General features: G+C 38.2%; 1 protein-coding gene across 1 annotated transcript; it reads right to left on the bottom strand.

Annotated features, from left to right (window-relative positions):
* Window positions 1–675: 675 nt before the first annotated feature.
* On the bottom strand, window positions 676–7967 carry slc5a3b (solute carrier family 5 member 3b). Its single transcript, XM_069713666.1, has 2 exons — window positions 7669–7967; window positions 676–5022 (listed from the first exon to the last, which is right to left on the bottom strand). Exon 2 carries the CDS (start codon window positions 4720–4722, stop codon window positions 2587–2589), a length of 2136 nt encoding a protein of 711 aa, XP_069569767.1. The 5' UTR covers window positions 4723–5022; window positions 7669–7967; the 3' UTR covers window positions 676–2586.
* Between the last annotated feature and the right edge of the window lie 6670 nt (window positions 7968–14637).

A 14637-nucleotide genomic window follows, 5' to 3' on the forward strand; every position in this document is an offset into this window, starting at 1 on the left:
GACAAAGGTCTAACTTCATGAGCTAACTTTTAATCCTCTCTTAATCATGGAAAGTTAGAGAGGTGTGGGTTTTGGGAGGTAGAGGATAAACAGATGTATGGAGATAAATTGGTGTGAAGTTGAGGTTTGTAAAACACTGATGCTGGCTTTTTGATTGGTTTAATCTTATGTAAAGGAGCATGGAGTCGCCCAATCCTCGTCTGGCGCTTAGCAGATTAATAAGGCATTGCCGGAGGTTGTGTAATCATGGTCAAAAATATCACAGTCTTGTATACTGTACAGGAAACACTGGTAAGGGATGGTAACATTAATACTATCTGAACCCAATATGAATTAATTTAAAGAATGAAGTTGTAAAACATCACTGCCAAACAAAGCAGTTATTCAGAAGTTGTAATAAAATGAGTGTAAATACCAACATAACCACATAAGAGGAATTGCAAAGTCTGGAACACAACTAATGTGACCTGCTTTCTTTAAAACAGATTATTGAGTTCTTCTATCTTGAAACCAGCTCATAATCAATTTATAGGTAAAAATGTTTCTGATGTTGCAACAGTGTTTGTTGCACCACAAGTCAACAAATCACCTGACTTGACACAAAGATAAAAGTTCCTCAGTTTATCCTCTCATTTAATTTCTCTCAGAATATAAAGAATGAAAACACATTCGTCATTTGGTCTCCACAGAAACTTTATTTCCCGTCTCTAAAAATAAAATCCATAAAAATAACAATGTTTAATCTCTCAGAAAGACAGTAAAAGTTTTAAAGCTCTTTCCCAAACAGAGATCATCTGTGAACTATCCTCCATGTTATGCATCATTTATGACTGACATTAAGAAGGATTGGCCTTTCACATTATGACTCTGCACTGTTTTGGACAGAAGCCATTTAACACTGGTGCTAAATTCTAAAACCCATATTTTTCTGAGGGTGAGGTGTTGATATGTGGACACATTACGCTGTGGAAGTGATGACCACAACCCAGAAGGCCAGGAACCTTATGCAGCTGGTTGAAGTATCTTTAAAAATCGAACAAATAAGTTCATCAAGTGATGTGCTAATCCTGCAACGAAATCTGAAAGGTCATTTCTGTTTTGCATTATCAAATCAACTAAAGACATACATGACAAAGCTGATTGATGACATGAGTTTAAACAGATGTGGTATTCACGGCACAAAACATTCAGGGTATAAAACAACTTAGTTTTTGTGTTCTTTGACTTTTTATCTTTTTTTCCCCTTAGCATTGCTTACTAAGACACATTTGGTATAACGGTTATAAAAAAAAAATGCACTTGAAACTAGATTAAATGACATTTCAGCACAGCAGTACACTAAATACATTAACACACAGGTACATAAGAAATAGCCTATTATAGATTAACAGTATGCTGTGGGTAATGCAATGAACTCTGAAATATTATTTTACATAATGTTAACAGACTCAACACACTTTTTGATGATGTGAAATAAGATGAGATATGCATGTAATATAAACGGATACAGAATCATGAGCATTGGTACTTGTGGCTTTTTCTTAAGATACAATAGTAGTCCATTAAAAAGCTGTATGTTGGTTTTGAACTTTAACACAGAATGCAGCCAGACACCAAAAAAAAACACAACAGTAGGAAACACAGTATACAAAAAAAATCAAAAATAACATTACAGCTCCAGACAAGACTGCAATTTTGGTCAACAATGACAACATATTTAACAGCCAATCTGGAAGTACCTTCTTTTTAAAAAGTGGAAATTTATAACGTTGTGTTTCTTTTGCCTCTCTTTCCTGTTGCAAAAGATGTACATATTTTAAATACCAAATGTGAACTGTAAGATGACAAAAATGTAAAACCGCCAGTCAAAACAAATAAAAAAAAAAAAAAAAAAAAATTTTTTTTAATAAATCATCATAAACATAATGATTATATACAACACCGGCAGTGAAGCAATGCCTATTAGCAATATGATAATGGTCCCCTTACAAAACAGAGCCCTGGATATAATTTCTATTCATTCTCTCAAGAATAAAAGAAAAGACAATCCAAAACACAATGAAAATGTATTACTTACTTGAAGTTTTACTGTAGTATAATAATAATAATAATAATAATCAGTGTTCAGTATAAAACAATCATGGTCTATAACTTAAAATTTACGACAGACATACATTGTGTATGCTACACCAGCTACTAAGCCTACAGTCACTGTCAACAAGAGTGAAAGAAAAAGCTTATATCGCAGGACACAAGGGCATATATCACGTAAGGCAAATATTAAATTGACTTTGAGTATAATGACTCTAAAAATCCCAATAGATATTCTTGATGCAGGATTAACAACAAGCGCTGTACAAAATGCACACGCCAGTCAAGAGTCATAGAGAAGTACCTTTTAATCTGTTTTTTTTCAATGATTAGAATAAGCTTAGATCCCTGTTAGGGTGCTACAAAAGACAACTGTAAATATTACAGACGAATCTCCTCAAATCTCTAAAAATTCGACTGTTTGTAACAGCTCCACACCTCCCACAAACCCGCCTCCTTCACACCAGTCCCCCTTTAGTTCAGTGCAGCGGTCAACTACAGTGAGAAATAAACAAACATGAAAATGCCCACAGAGCAGACCAATAACAAGCCCAAGTTGAGGAAAAGTTTGACTCTCGGTGGCTCATACAGCAACTCGGCAATGACTCTGGCATCCTCCGGCAACACTTTTTGCTGAGCACTCTGTGGTCCTTCGTCGTACCCACAAAACCAGTGCATTAAACGCATGCAACGACTGGTCTCCCCATTTCCATGGCAGCTTTCCTCCACTGTGTTCATCTCCATCCTTCCATTACCAAACTGTTCTGCAGGGGTGGTGGCAGGCGATGTTTCTGTACTCGGGGTCTTTGGGTCATGGTCAGTGGATGGGACCAGAAGTTTAACGTCCGCCCCGTCCAAACACATCTCCTTTCTGACATCTGGGGGCATTTCTTTACGGAGGCTTCCATCGCCATTACATTGGCTGTTCTCGGTCAGTCGGTACATTTCCTCTTGGCCCTTCATTGGAACCATTTCAATGTGGCGGAGCCCCCACAATGTCGTAGTGCGAACCTGCTCTTCCTCTGGTGGAGGGGTGCAGAGACTGACCACCACCGCCACCAAACCTGAAAGCCAGAACAACCCGGCGGCAAAATACATGTAGTGAACATTAATGATGAAGGCAGGCCTATTATCTGGCTGGTCACAGCGAGGCTGGCGGTAAATAAAAGCTAGGGTCAGTCGTGTAACGCCGAGTGTGAAACCCGTCATCCCTCCCCAGAATGCACCTGTCTCATTGCACCGTTTCCAGAACACACCAAGCAGGAAGAGGGCAGCGATTGGTGGAGTAAGGTAGCCAGCAATTTCCTGGATGTAGATGTACGTCTGTCCACCTTGCATCTCAATAATGACAGGGACCCAGGCAATGCTGATCCCCACCATGAGCACAACGAACATGCGGCCCACAAACAGCAGCTCCCGCTGAGACGCCTCACTCCGAACAGTTTGGTAGATGTCCAGTGTGAAGATGGTGCTTGCACTGTTGAAGATCGAGTCAAGATCACTCATCAGGGCAGCGATCATGACGGCCATCATCAGTCCCCTGAGTCCCACAGGCATCACTGCCATGACCAGGCGTGGGTAGGCAATGTTTGAGCAGCCGGCCTCAGAACCACACACAGCCATGCAGTGCTCTGGCCCGATGCAGGCAATCTCATCTGGGAACAAGATGCGGGAGATCATTCCCGGAATGACGATTAAAAACATGGGTAGGATCTTGAGAAAGCCAGCCATGAGTGTTGAGCATTTAGCGTGAACAATGTTTTTTGCTGCTAGTACTCTCTGAACAATGACCTGGTCCGCACACCAGTACCAAATAGATGCAGGGGTCTGGCCAAAAATGAAGCCAGGCCAAGGGGTGACTTCATCCAGGGGACCTCGGAGGAGGCGCAGCGAATCTGGTTTGGGCTCAATGCGACAGGAAGGCGAGTAAGTGTAGTTTCCACTGGCCATTATAGCAGAAACATTAGGAACTGCCTGCAGGTACTTAGTTCTGACACCCTCTAGCCCACCCACTTTGACAAGGCTAATGATGGCCAACGTCAGGGCTCCACCAATCATCAACACTGCCTGAAGGGCATCTGTGTACAGCACTGCCACCAATCCACCAGTGACGGTGAGTAAAGCAGTGAAACTGATGAGCAGAACTATAGACACGTAAAGGTTCCACCCCAAAGACTCTTGAATAAACAGAGCTCCAGCATACAAGTCCACAGAAATCTTGGTAAAAATGTACAGTAACACAGACAAGAAAGCAAAGTAAACCTTCAGCCTGTTGCCACCGTAGCGTTTTGACAGGTAATCAGGCATGGTGTAGACTCCCGAGTGGATATAGACAGGGATAAACACCCAGCCAAGAAGCTGCAGAAGCAAAAGTGCATTGAATTCCCAAGCACCTACAGCAAACCCACTCACTGCTCCTGAGCCAGCCAGACCTATGAAATGTTCACTGCCAATGTTACTGACGAAGAGCGATGCACCTATCACTATCCATGTCATGGAGCGTCCAGCCAGGAAGTAGCCGCTCACGGTGCTCCGATTGGATTTCCACATAGCCAAAAACCCAATGACTAGCAACAGCACAAAATACAGTGCCACCACAGCTATGTCCGCTGCTTCCATTCCGGGACCCATTGTTACAGATTGCTTTAAAAAAAAAAAAAAAAAAAAAAAATCTCCCTCTTGGAAAGCTCACAGTTACACAAATCCTTCCAAAAAAGGAATGTATATAGTCAAGGTTATGGATGTAATTAACAAAAAAAGGGGAAATGCTCTGCTTTGGTTTGCTGTCTGGATGGAAGCTGTAGGATCCACCGTCAGGTCAAATACACTAGGTGTGCTTCGGATGGGATTATCCACCGGCACTGAGGTCGTTCTAGTTTTAGCGGAGGATGTTGTAGGCCTCTGGTCTAGAAAAGCCTAGAGTTAACATTCCTGCAAGACAGCAAAGACAAACACCTCATTAGGGCATTGATTTGATTTGAGGGGGAAAAAAACACTGAACACAAACGCATTACCTTTTACAACAGCCTCTCAGACAAAAAGGACAGAAACACAACGTTACCAACATCAAACTGAACATCACTTTAGAATTATCAACATCACTAATGAACAAAATTATGAAATATGACATTGCTCTATAAACAACATGAAAATTAACAAGTTTAATTCAGTTTTGCAACTGCAGCACTTGCAGGGCGAGTCCTTGGGTTTAAGCCTGCTGATGACTTTCCTCCTCAATTGTTTTAAATACAAAATAACTCAAACCATTCCACTAAAAACCTTCAAAGACACATTACGTAAGACATCGAGAGTCAAAAATGTGTAGCCAAAGACTATGTATTGCTACATTACCTAATATGGAGCCTGACTTGTGTCTACTATAATTTTTGAAGATTATAAACATGGTACATATACTGTAGGTAGTCAAAAAAAAAATAATCAGCTTCTCTACAACAGAATTTTGACCCTCGATTTTATGCCATTAATAAATAATAAGTGAAGGGACCCACAAGCAAACAAGACATTACCTACTCACACAAAACAAAGACCAATTCTAAATGCCTTTTTTTTAAATTTGTTTATTGTTTTATCATACCACAATTAATACACACACCTAAAGCTGTTACACTGACCTCTTCAGGACCTAGATTAGAAATGAAAATAACTGTTTGCTCAACCCGGAAATGGCACCACCAAACTTTCTCCATACATGCTAAATAATCCAAATTAAACAGACACTCATGAGATGATACGGAGATGGTTTCAATAACTTCCAGTGTCACCAAAAAAGTAATATGCTTGGTGAGCAAATGTTTTGTGTCAGTCTCAAACACACTAAAACACTCTGATGTCTTGCATGGCAGAAAAATCACCCCACGCCTTCGTCTTCACAACCATGCTTTATGCAGAACCATCTTTCTCTACAAAAGAGGTCTTTGTTTTCCTTTTACCTCATCATCATCTCCACGCCATGTGCTCAACGTACACTGCCCAAGAAACTCGTTTTATTGGCAAAGTTATATAATGAAGGATTCAAATATAATCACTATCATCCCAGTATGCCTGGACATATTTAGATGGTCCTCATTCAGCCTTTTGCCAAAAAGATCAAATATAGTGCCTCCAGTGCCAAAGGGACACTAACTTTGTATCAAGTTTCAAGGTCTCATATCTTACCAGTTTTCCAGTGTTTTATTTGCAGTCTGGATCTACACAAGAAGGTATCTTTGTGGTTTTAAGTACCAAAAGACATCTTAATATAATTAAACATCTTCCCTCTTAATCTTTTCTCTGGAGCTCGACCACGAACAGGCTGTTTTGTGTCTGTGCATTGATATCAATGACCCTTTCTTCCAATTGGCTGACTATTTTCTGAGTGACGCGGAAAATAGTCAGTGTTGAAGCTTTACTAGCTCCATTATATATTGGCCGCTTAGTGTTTTTGTTTTGTTTTTCCCCATATGATAGGTTGGACAGTGGGCCGTGCTGACGGCAGACATATCACAAACTTACAAAAGTACCAACAGCACAGTTTACAGAGTAATGGCTTTTTGCATTTTTCAATGGACTGAGCGTTTTGACACTTTAGCAGTATTTATTGCACCTTGATCTGCCTTATAATAAAAAAATAAATAAAATGAAATCTTAATTTATACAAAGTGGGACCTTTAAATAATAACAATAGCAATTATTTCCGTCCCCATTCTGCTCTGCAATATGTATTAGAGGAGAAGCCTTGCAACTGACCTCTACCAGTGGGGAACGCTGCAAAAAAAAAGGTTTAACATTGAAGTCTATGGCAGCCAGGTATTCAAAAGCCAAGAGATACACAAACCAGCTCTTCCATGTATGAATGCCAGAAAGTTAGATCAACGCCCAGAGGTATAGCACAGTCCACAGACTAAATATCAACTGCACCAAACAAGTAAAGTCAAAACATTTACAGATCAGTTTATTCTTTGAAACTGAATTTCAGACGAGCAGCAGTGACACATGTGGACACCCCTTTAAAAGGGAAACCCTACCTCTGTTTTCTGTCATAATAATGGGCACACTGTGAAGGACAGCTGACTCCGTCCTGAAGCAGCAAGCACAATGTCCAGAACAATGCCGATTGAGTTCCTGGCCAGATGAGGCTGACAGCCTGAGACTGCCTTTGTGAATTCAAAGGAAGAGGCGACATCAGTTCACGGCTAGGCGCGTGGGCACAGACGCACCAATCAGGTGGAAGGAAAAATTTCTAGAAGACTCACGTTCATCCGACTGCAAAAAGCTGCGCATCTTAAAGGAGCTTGTAGTCTAAACTATTAGCCATCGTTACTCGGGTATGTGGATTAAACACGGCAAACAAGTCAGTCATGAATTGCATTTAATTCAAACATGCGTTTCCTGTAACATATTTCGGCCAAGCTCAAATGTAGGTCTGACAATCAGTTAAAGACAAGATAATCAATTATCGAGAGAGGTGCCATTACCGAAAACACGCTTCACACCGACATGCATTTTAAATAATAAAACAGTCACGTCGTGGTTACAAACAAACCCGCCGGCTGCACCGTCAAAACACAATGCATGTACCTTGGAGGCTAGTGTTAGCAGACGCTACAGACGCTGAAGCGGCACTCGACGCACCGCATGGAAGATGTGAAGAAAGAAGAATTGACCCCTTGGTGAAGACCCGTCCACCTACAGCACCGCCGCTTCTTCGGACCGCGCAGTTGGGAGTTGTTGATTGGACTTCCAACAGCCAGTTGTTCTTCCTCCCGTGTCACATTCAAAGCCCGTCAGACAATGCAGCCTCGCGTCCTCCTTATGTCCGTTGGATTCCACGCCCCGCACACCCGTGACGCGTTTGGGTGCAAGACGCCTACAAGACATTTCTCCAGCTAAATTCTCCTTTGTTGAGCTGTGAAGATGAGGAGAATGGACAGGTGCATACGGGAAGCTATGGTCCACCAAACATGAAAACACTTCCTTTTCTTTTATTTAGGAAAGCGCATTGCCACACTTTGGTTTTGACTCTTTTAACTTGAAAAAGAGACAAAACACATTACACCCAGGCCTATATATTAAATCAAACTGGAAGGAAAAAAAAACATTGACTGCTGCACTAAACATTGAGATACCTACTTTAGTAAATATTTAGATGACAAGATGTTTCTTTAAATTGTTAGACATTTAACTAAAAGAGTAACTTTTTATTGACTTTTCAACACAAGTGATTATCAAACAAACCTTTTATTATATAAAATCACAAGGTAGCTGATTAACCTAAAATAACTTGGCTATAAGCTAATGTCTCTGAACGGTTGCACATCACAGAAAATACTACAAACCTCTGCTCTGACGGATTACAGACATCCCAATCAGATTTCGGATGACATTTGTAATCTGGAAAAATCCAGAAAGGGCCAACAAGTGCCTCTTTTAATACCAGGCAAGGAGTTTTCAAAGGTTTTACCCATTTCCCTTTGACTTATTCAGAGGTCCACATATTCTGAAGCATTTGCCTGCAATAATGCCCATCAGGCATATCAAGTTATGCATTATTTGCTTTTGCAACAACACAAGTTTTTATTTTATAAGTGAGATGGTTCTGATGAAGCTGTTTTTTGGAAATCATCAAGAGGAAATCATTGTCATTGTTTTAGCAATAGGAGCGATCGCCCCACCAACTATTGTGCCATCACTGTATTACAACATAATACTCTGGAGGTCAAGCCATGCAGGGTTTACTATTTAAAAAAAAAAATGATAATCCTATTACATGAAATATGAAAGAATATGAAAATCTCTCTTATCGTCAACAGCTCCTCCCGTGCAGACGGGGACTTAAATATAGCTGCTGAATATGCACCCTAAATGTTTGTGCTTACTAATGTGTGCACACATTACATTTGTTTATACTGAGGCTACACATTCACATTTAATAGGCTATATATTTAACTATAACCTAAAATAACTACCACTACTACTACTAGTAGCAGTTTTAATAATACCAGCAAAAACAATGTAGCATAACATGACGTGTAACAACATAAAAATGATACAAATGTAATAAATGCAACTGTCATAATCAATCAAAGCCTTTAGGAATCATAATGATAACTGACAGCAGCGTCAACAGTCAGATGGTTAAATCGTCTGACTTCCAAAAAAAACCATCCCTCAAGGCAGACAGAGCAAGGCAGAGAAACAGAGTAAATTTCCACTCACTCTTCTAAACGCATATCTTGGAAATTTCCATTCGGTGAAAAACTGCATTTCCCAGCAAGTCTCGCGAGTTCGTGTCTGGCAGTTGTTGAGCGACGCAGTGATGTGATTTGGCTTGAGCAGGAAGTATGAACCAGTTTGCTCCTTTTGTTGTTTGTTTGCTTGCTTATTTTGTGAATCGTACCGCTATGGACTTTTCCTAAACGCTGTTTGGGAAGTTTAATTTAGCCTATTTAGCCTCAAACGTTCAGAAAATAGTCGTTTCTTACGGTGGTTCTTTTGTCTCTGGTCTCACGTTAATTGTGGAGAGAATGAATGACGTAAAGTCGTTTACTCACGCAAATGTATTTGCACGCAGTGTTGCAGTGTTATTGGCATGAGAAAGGAAACTGGATTGCAGTCGTCTTGTTCTGTGTATACATTAAAGGAAGAGTAAGTTCCAGTGGCAGAGCAGAACAACAACAAACCAAAACCTCCTTTTTGTTAAACCACCAGCATTTGACATCATAGTACATTCAAGTTGAAGTGGAATTTAAAATAGGCTATAACGTCCCAGAATAAATCAATGGACTAAATGAATAACCTACTGTACATACAAGGAGCTTCAGAGACTCACTAACCAAATCAAATAAAGACATGGCCTATGCAGGAATTCCTCTCTGTCACCACGTTTTAATGTTAATTCAAAAAGTAGGTAAATATTGTATAAAAACACTTTGTAGTTTTGTCCTTTTTTTTTTTTTTTTTTTTTTTTTAATCTGACCTTGGTATATTGTTTGTTGCAAATCATGATTTATTTATTTATTTATTTTGGGGTCATTTCTGCTATTCAGGGCAGTAATGATTTAGTACATCTTTACACAACCCACGGTATGTCTTAGGGTGTCAACCTCTGTGTCGTTGATAAATCTTTTATTTGGCCAAAAGAAAGTTACAGCATAAACTGACTATTAAAGCTGGAGAGCAACTGCAGCACCTGGCTCTAAAAATATGTTGTCAGTCACTGAGTTTGTTGCCCTTGTCAGCATATTGCACATAAATGTCCATTTTTATTGTGCGATGAGTGATTAATCCTGTGCGGGCCTGGCTCATCTCCCAACACATTAATAATCAGAGAAAATGCAGTTTGACAGTTTGGTCATCTTTTGCTTCATCATCCCAGTGACACCTGCAGGGTCACTTTAATATGTGGACCCACCAGTGATTCACAGGTTTTTTTTCATTCTATTATTGATGTGCTTTTTGGGGGGTTTGTATATCAGTTTTAATGTTTACACCTTTCTTTGTGCCTCCCATCTATAGGTCTCTGGGTAGAAGACCGCAGCTTTCTCTGCTGCTGAAAAACAGAAGAAGACCAGGTGGAACTGAAGCTGGCTCCAGGGTCAGTCAGTTATTTTAAGCAGACTTCTTTCTTCGTTCTCTGTGACTTGTCATTGGTCAGCTCAAGGTTTGCTTCAACCCCCTTCAGACATAAACAAATGCAGAGCTTAATAGCCACACTAGTGGTAACGTAAGCGGGATTTTTGTAAGAGGATTGGATACGTAACATAACCAAAGCATTTTTCTATTTTAGGAAAAGTTTAATTGATTAAAATTGGGGTTAAAATTGATCCTAATCCCTGCACATTTTATATAGACTCATAAATCGGTATTAAACTAAGAATGACTTTAAATACTCTACAAAAGGATCATGTTTTTCATGTGACATATCTCATTAAAAAAAAAACTGATACGTAATCTATTGGCAATAGTAAGAGGTTTATGTTGTGTTTCAATAAAAGAGTCATTTACCTTCAGAGCCTTGTGTCTGACTTACTTATGTAAGATGTCATTTTTTTCACAGGAAAATGCAGTTTTTTTTTTTTTTTTATTGCAGTCAAACAGTAGCACATCAGCAGATGCATAAACAGAGGTAAGCTAATCATAGAAGTCTGCTGACTCAGCAATACAGATATGTTCTTCACTTTCAGGTGAAATGGTCCATCCTTGGTCCAGGCCATGAAATGAAGCGTCCTCGCAATTTAAACAGCGAGTGAGCTGACAGCTTCGTCAATACGGAAGAGTCCCAAAGGACGTGAGAAGCAACATAACTGTGTCGTGTGTAATCACCCGACAATTTTGTGAATAAACACTGGCATATATTATTCAGTAAAAAGCTCGGCCTCTGGGGGTCATATATAACTCATGTAACTAAATATTAAAATACTTTTTCAGTGTCAGGAAGCAAAACGCAGGGCAGATATTAATATAAAACCCGCTGTTTCTTGTTCCTCTTGTACTACTTTGTTGTGGCTGATTACAAACACCTCTTTTCGTGTGTACAGTACATACATAATCATAGCTCGTCTTTTGTGTCACAAACATGTTAAGCATCGAAGCCAATTATGTTTGAGTTAGCTGATTTCACAACACTAATTGGTGAACCTGGATAACAGGTCTTACAAGGATACTTGTAAAATGTTTGTGTTACAAGGAACCCTGAACTTTCTAAACAAGAAATGTTCAGACCAGGTTCAGACATCATATTAGTGCAAATGATTAGAAAACACTAAATTTATAGAGCTACAAAGGCTGCGCAGTCCAACAAATATTTGAAATGCTTAGAAGTTTATAATCTCTAATGTGTATCCATGGTAACAGACAATCTTCAAGAGAAAGTCCATGGCTTAGGCTTCCACATAGATAGATAGATAGATAGATAGATAGATAGATAGATAGATAGATAGATAGATAGATAGATAGATAGATAGATAGATAGATAGATAGATAGATAGATAGATAGATAGATAGATAGATAGATAGATAGATAGATAGATAGATAGATAGATAGATAGATAGATAGATAGATAGATAGATAGATAGATAGATAGATAGATAGATAGATAGATAGATAGATAGATAGATAGTTACTTTATTAATCTTTTTCGCTACAGCAGCATTTATAGATACAGGAAAGAAATAAAATAACAATAAAAAATGTTAAATATAAAAATGCACAGTATATACAATAAAATAGAATGAAATAAAATAAAAAGGTTTTTTTATATTTATATTTTGCCAAATAACCTTGGTGTCGATCGAATGAATGCATTAAAAAAGTAATGACCAAGTTTGAAAAATGAAACCTTTCAGATCACTTATTATAACCTGTACGCCAAAGTTTGGTCATGGGAAAATAGCCTATTTTTTTTTTTTTATTTTTGAAGAGTCAATTTGTAATTCAAATCTTGCAGCAACAAGTGGGAAATTATCCTTTCTTTAAATTTTATTGAACATATTTTCTTTCTTTAAATGAAACTAAATGTGGCATATTCTATTTATAAAACTCAAAGGACAAGAGTTGTTATGAGGCGTCAGCTGATTTCATTTTCCAAGATTCCTAAGCTTTCTAAATTCTCTGACTCTTCAAACCCTGTGGTTACTTTCAGTCAACAGCTACGGGTTCCTCTAAGCAAACGACTGAGAATCTAAAATTAAACTACAAAAAAGGGGAAGAGCATAAAATATCATTCGGAAATTAATTTAAGGGAAACTGGAAGTCAAGACAAGTTTCAGAAAACCAATAAATCCTTCAGATGAAACTGATAAAATGTTGAACAGAAACTAACACGAGATGAATCAAGAAGAGAAAGACTCTTAACTGGAATCTAAAACTGTTTGTAAGCTGTGATATCTGCCACAAGGGGGTTACTCAGTTCTCATTTAGGGCGCCCAAACTATTGCACATGACACATATTTAATAATAAAAAAATAACAAGTTCTTCAAAAAAAACAACAACAGTGTATTAGTATTCATTTTTGACGTGTGTTCGCTGCAGGGCTTTTCGCTACCTCTTTTGACTTCAAGATAAACATACAACTACATAGTAGAAATAACAGGTTTATCACTGCTCCACTTTTGGAGCACGGTGAGCTTGTACTTTTCATTGGGTTTTCTCACTCGGCCTATATAAAGTTTTTTCTTTTCTTCGACTTCAAGGTTATCTGTGAACTATTTCAGTAAAAAATGACTGTCAGTGAAATAGTCAGTGAATTACAAAGTGTTATATCTCTTTCTTTCAGGAAGACTCTTTCCAGGCCAAAGTGAATGTTACACCAAATGGCAAGAAGCACATTTAAATGATTAAAAATGTGTAAAAAAAAAAAAAAATTGTAGTACATCTTTACTACTTTTGAAACGATTCTACAATGCAAAAAAAAAAAAAATCACAAAAGCCTGGAAGGTATAAGAACATCTGTAAAATCATTGTCCACTGTCACATCCTGAGTTTCAGCGGTTGTGGTAGAGGAAGAATAAAAAAATATCTGCCACTACAAGAGCTCCATCTACAGACATAAACTTGTATTTGCAGGTTGTGTGTGTACAAGTTCAGCAAATGTAATGCCATTATATAACCGGACGAGTTCTAATTAAGACATATTATATAATAAAATATACAAAACATAATGTTAAGAACCGTTACATTTATCCAATACAAGGGTGTTTTGTCATGATGTCAGATTTTTTTTTAACTATTAAATATGAATATAACAGTTCAGAAACCTATAGTGTGTGCAGGGATAATAATAATAATAATAATAAAAAAGTCTCACATTTCAATCATATGTAAGAAGAAAGTCGAGATTCCTTACAGACTTCAAACAGTTTGATCGGTATGAAATATACTAGTTTGCAGTTGGGGTCTGCAGCACCTACTTTTTAAACCTTTGCATTTATCTTGAAAACATTAGTTACCTTGCAGCATTTTACATGCATAACATGTGGCATGCTAATAAGATAAAATGCATTGCTTACAGGCCCCAAACTATATAAAATGAATTTGCTCCACCAGCCAGCTTCACTATATTTGAATACATTATATGCAACACAAAGTACTGTCTTTTTTTTTTATTATTTTTTTTTATAGTGCATGAAAACATGAAAAGCAGCCTGTTCTTTCTGGGTCAATAATTTAACAGGCAGATTCTTTGTTTCGAGGTTTGTTGCCTATTGAGGCTAAAAAAAAAAAAAGAGATGTTTATTGATAAATATTTGCTATGAAATGACCTACATTGGACTGTTAGATGTAAGCTATCTATTTTGATGGTACAAAACTGACACCGTGAGAACTTCATATTTTTTATTGTCAGTAACAATAAAAAATTGACGGCTAATCTTAAATTTAAAGTTGCCATCATAACCCGGATAGTTAATGCGGCTTGCTTTGAAATATATGGTCAAATATCTGCCAGTAAGGTGAGAGGTTTGTAAACACTGCACATCCTGGATTATACCAAATCCCCGGGGGACTGTGAGTTTACAGTAACGTCTACATCTCCATTTTAATAGCTGCA

The sequence above is a fragment of the Brachyistius frenatus genome, unplaced genomic scaffold, assembly GCF_029030835.1.
Source record: "Brachyistius frenatus isolate BFR_SWC_R1_liver_20210118 unplaced genomic scaffold, ASM2903083v1 Contig_120, whole genome shotgun sequence".
Taxonomy (NCBI): Eukaryota; Metazoa; Chordata; class Actinopteri; family Embiotocidae; genus Brachyistius; species Brachyistius frenatus.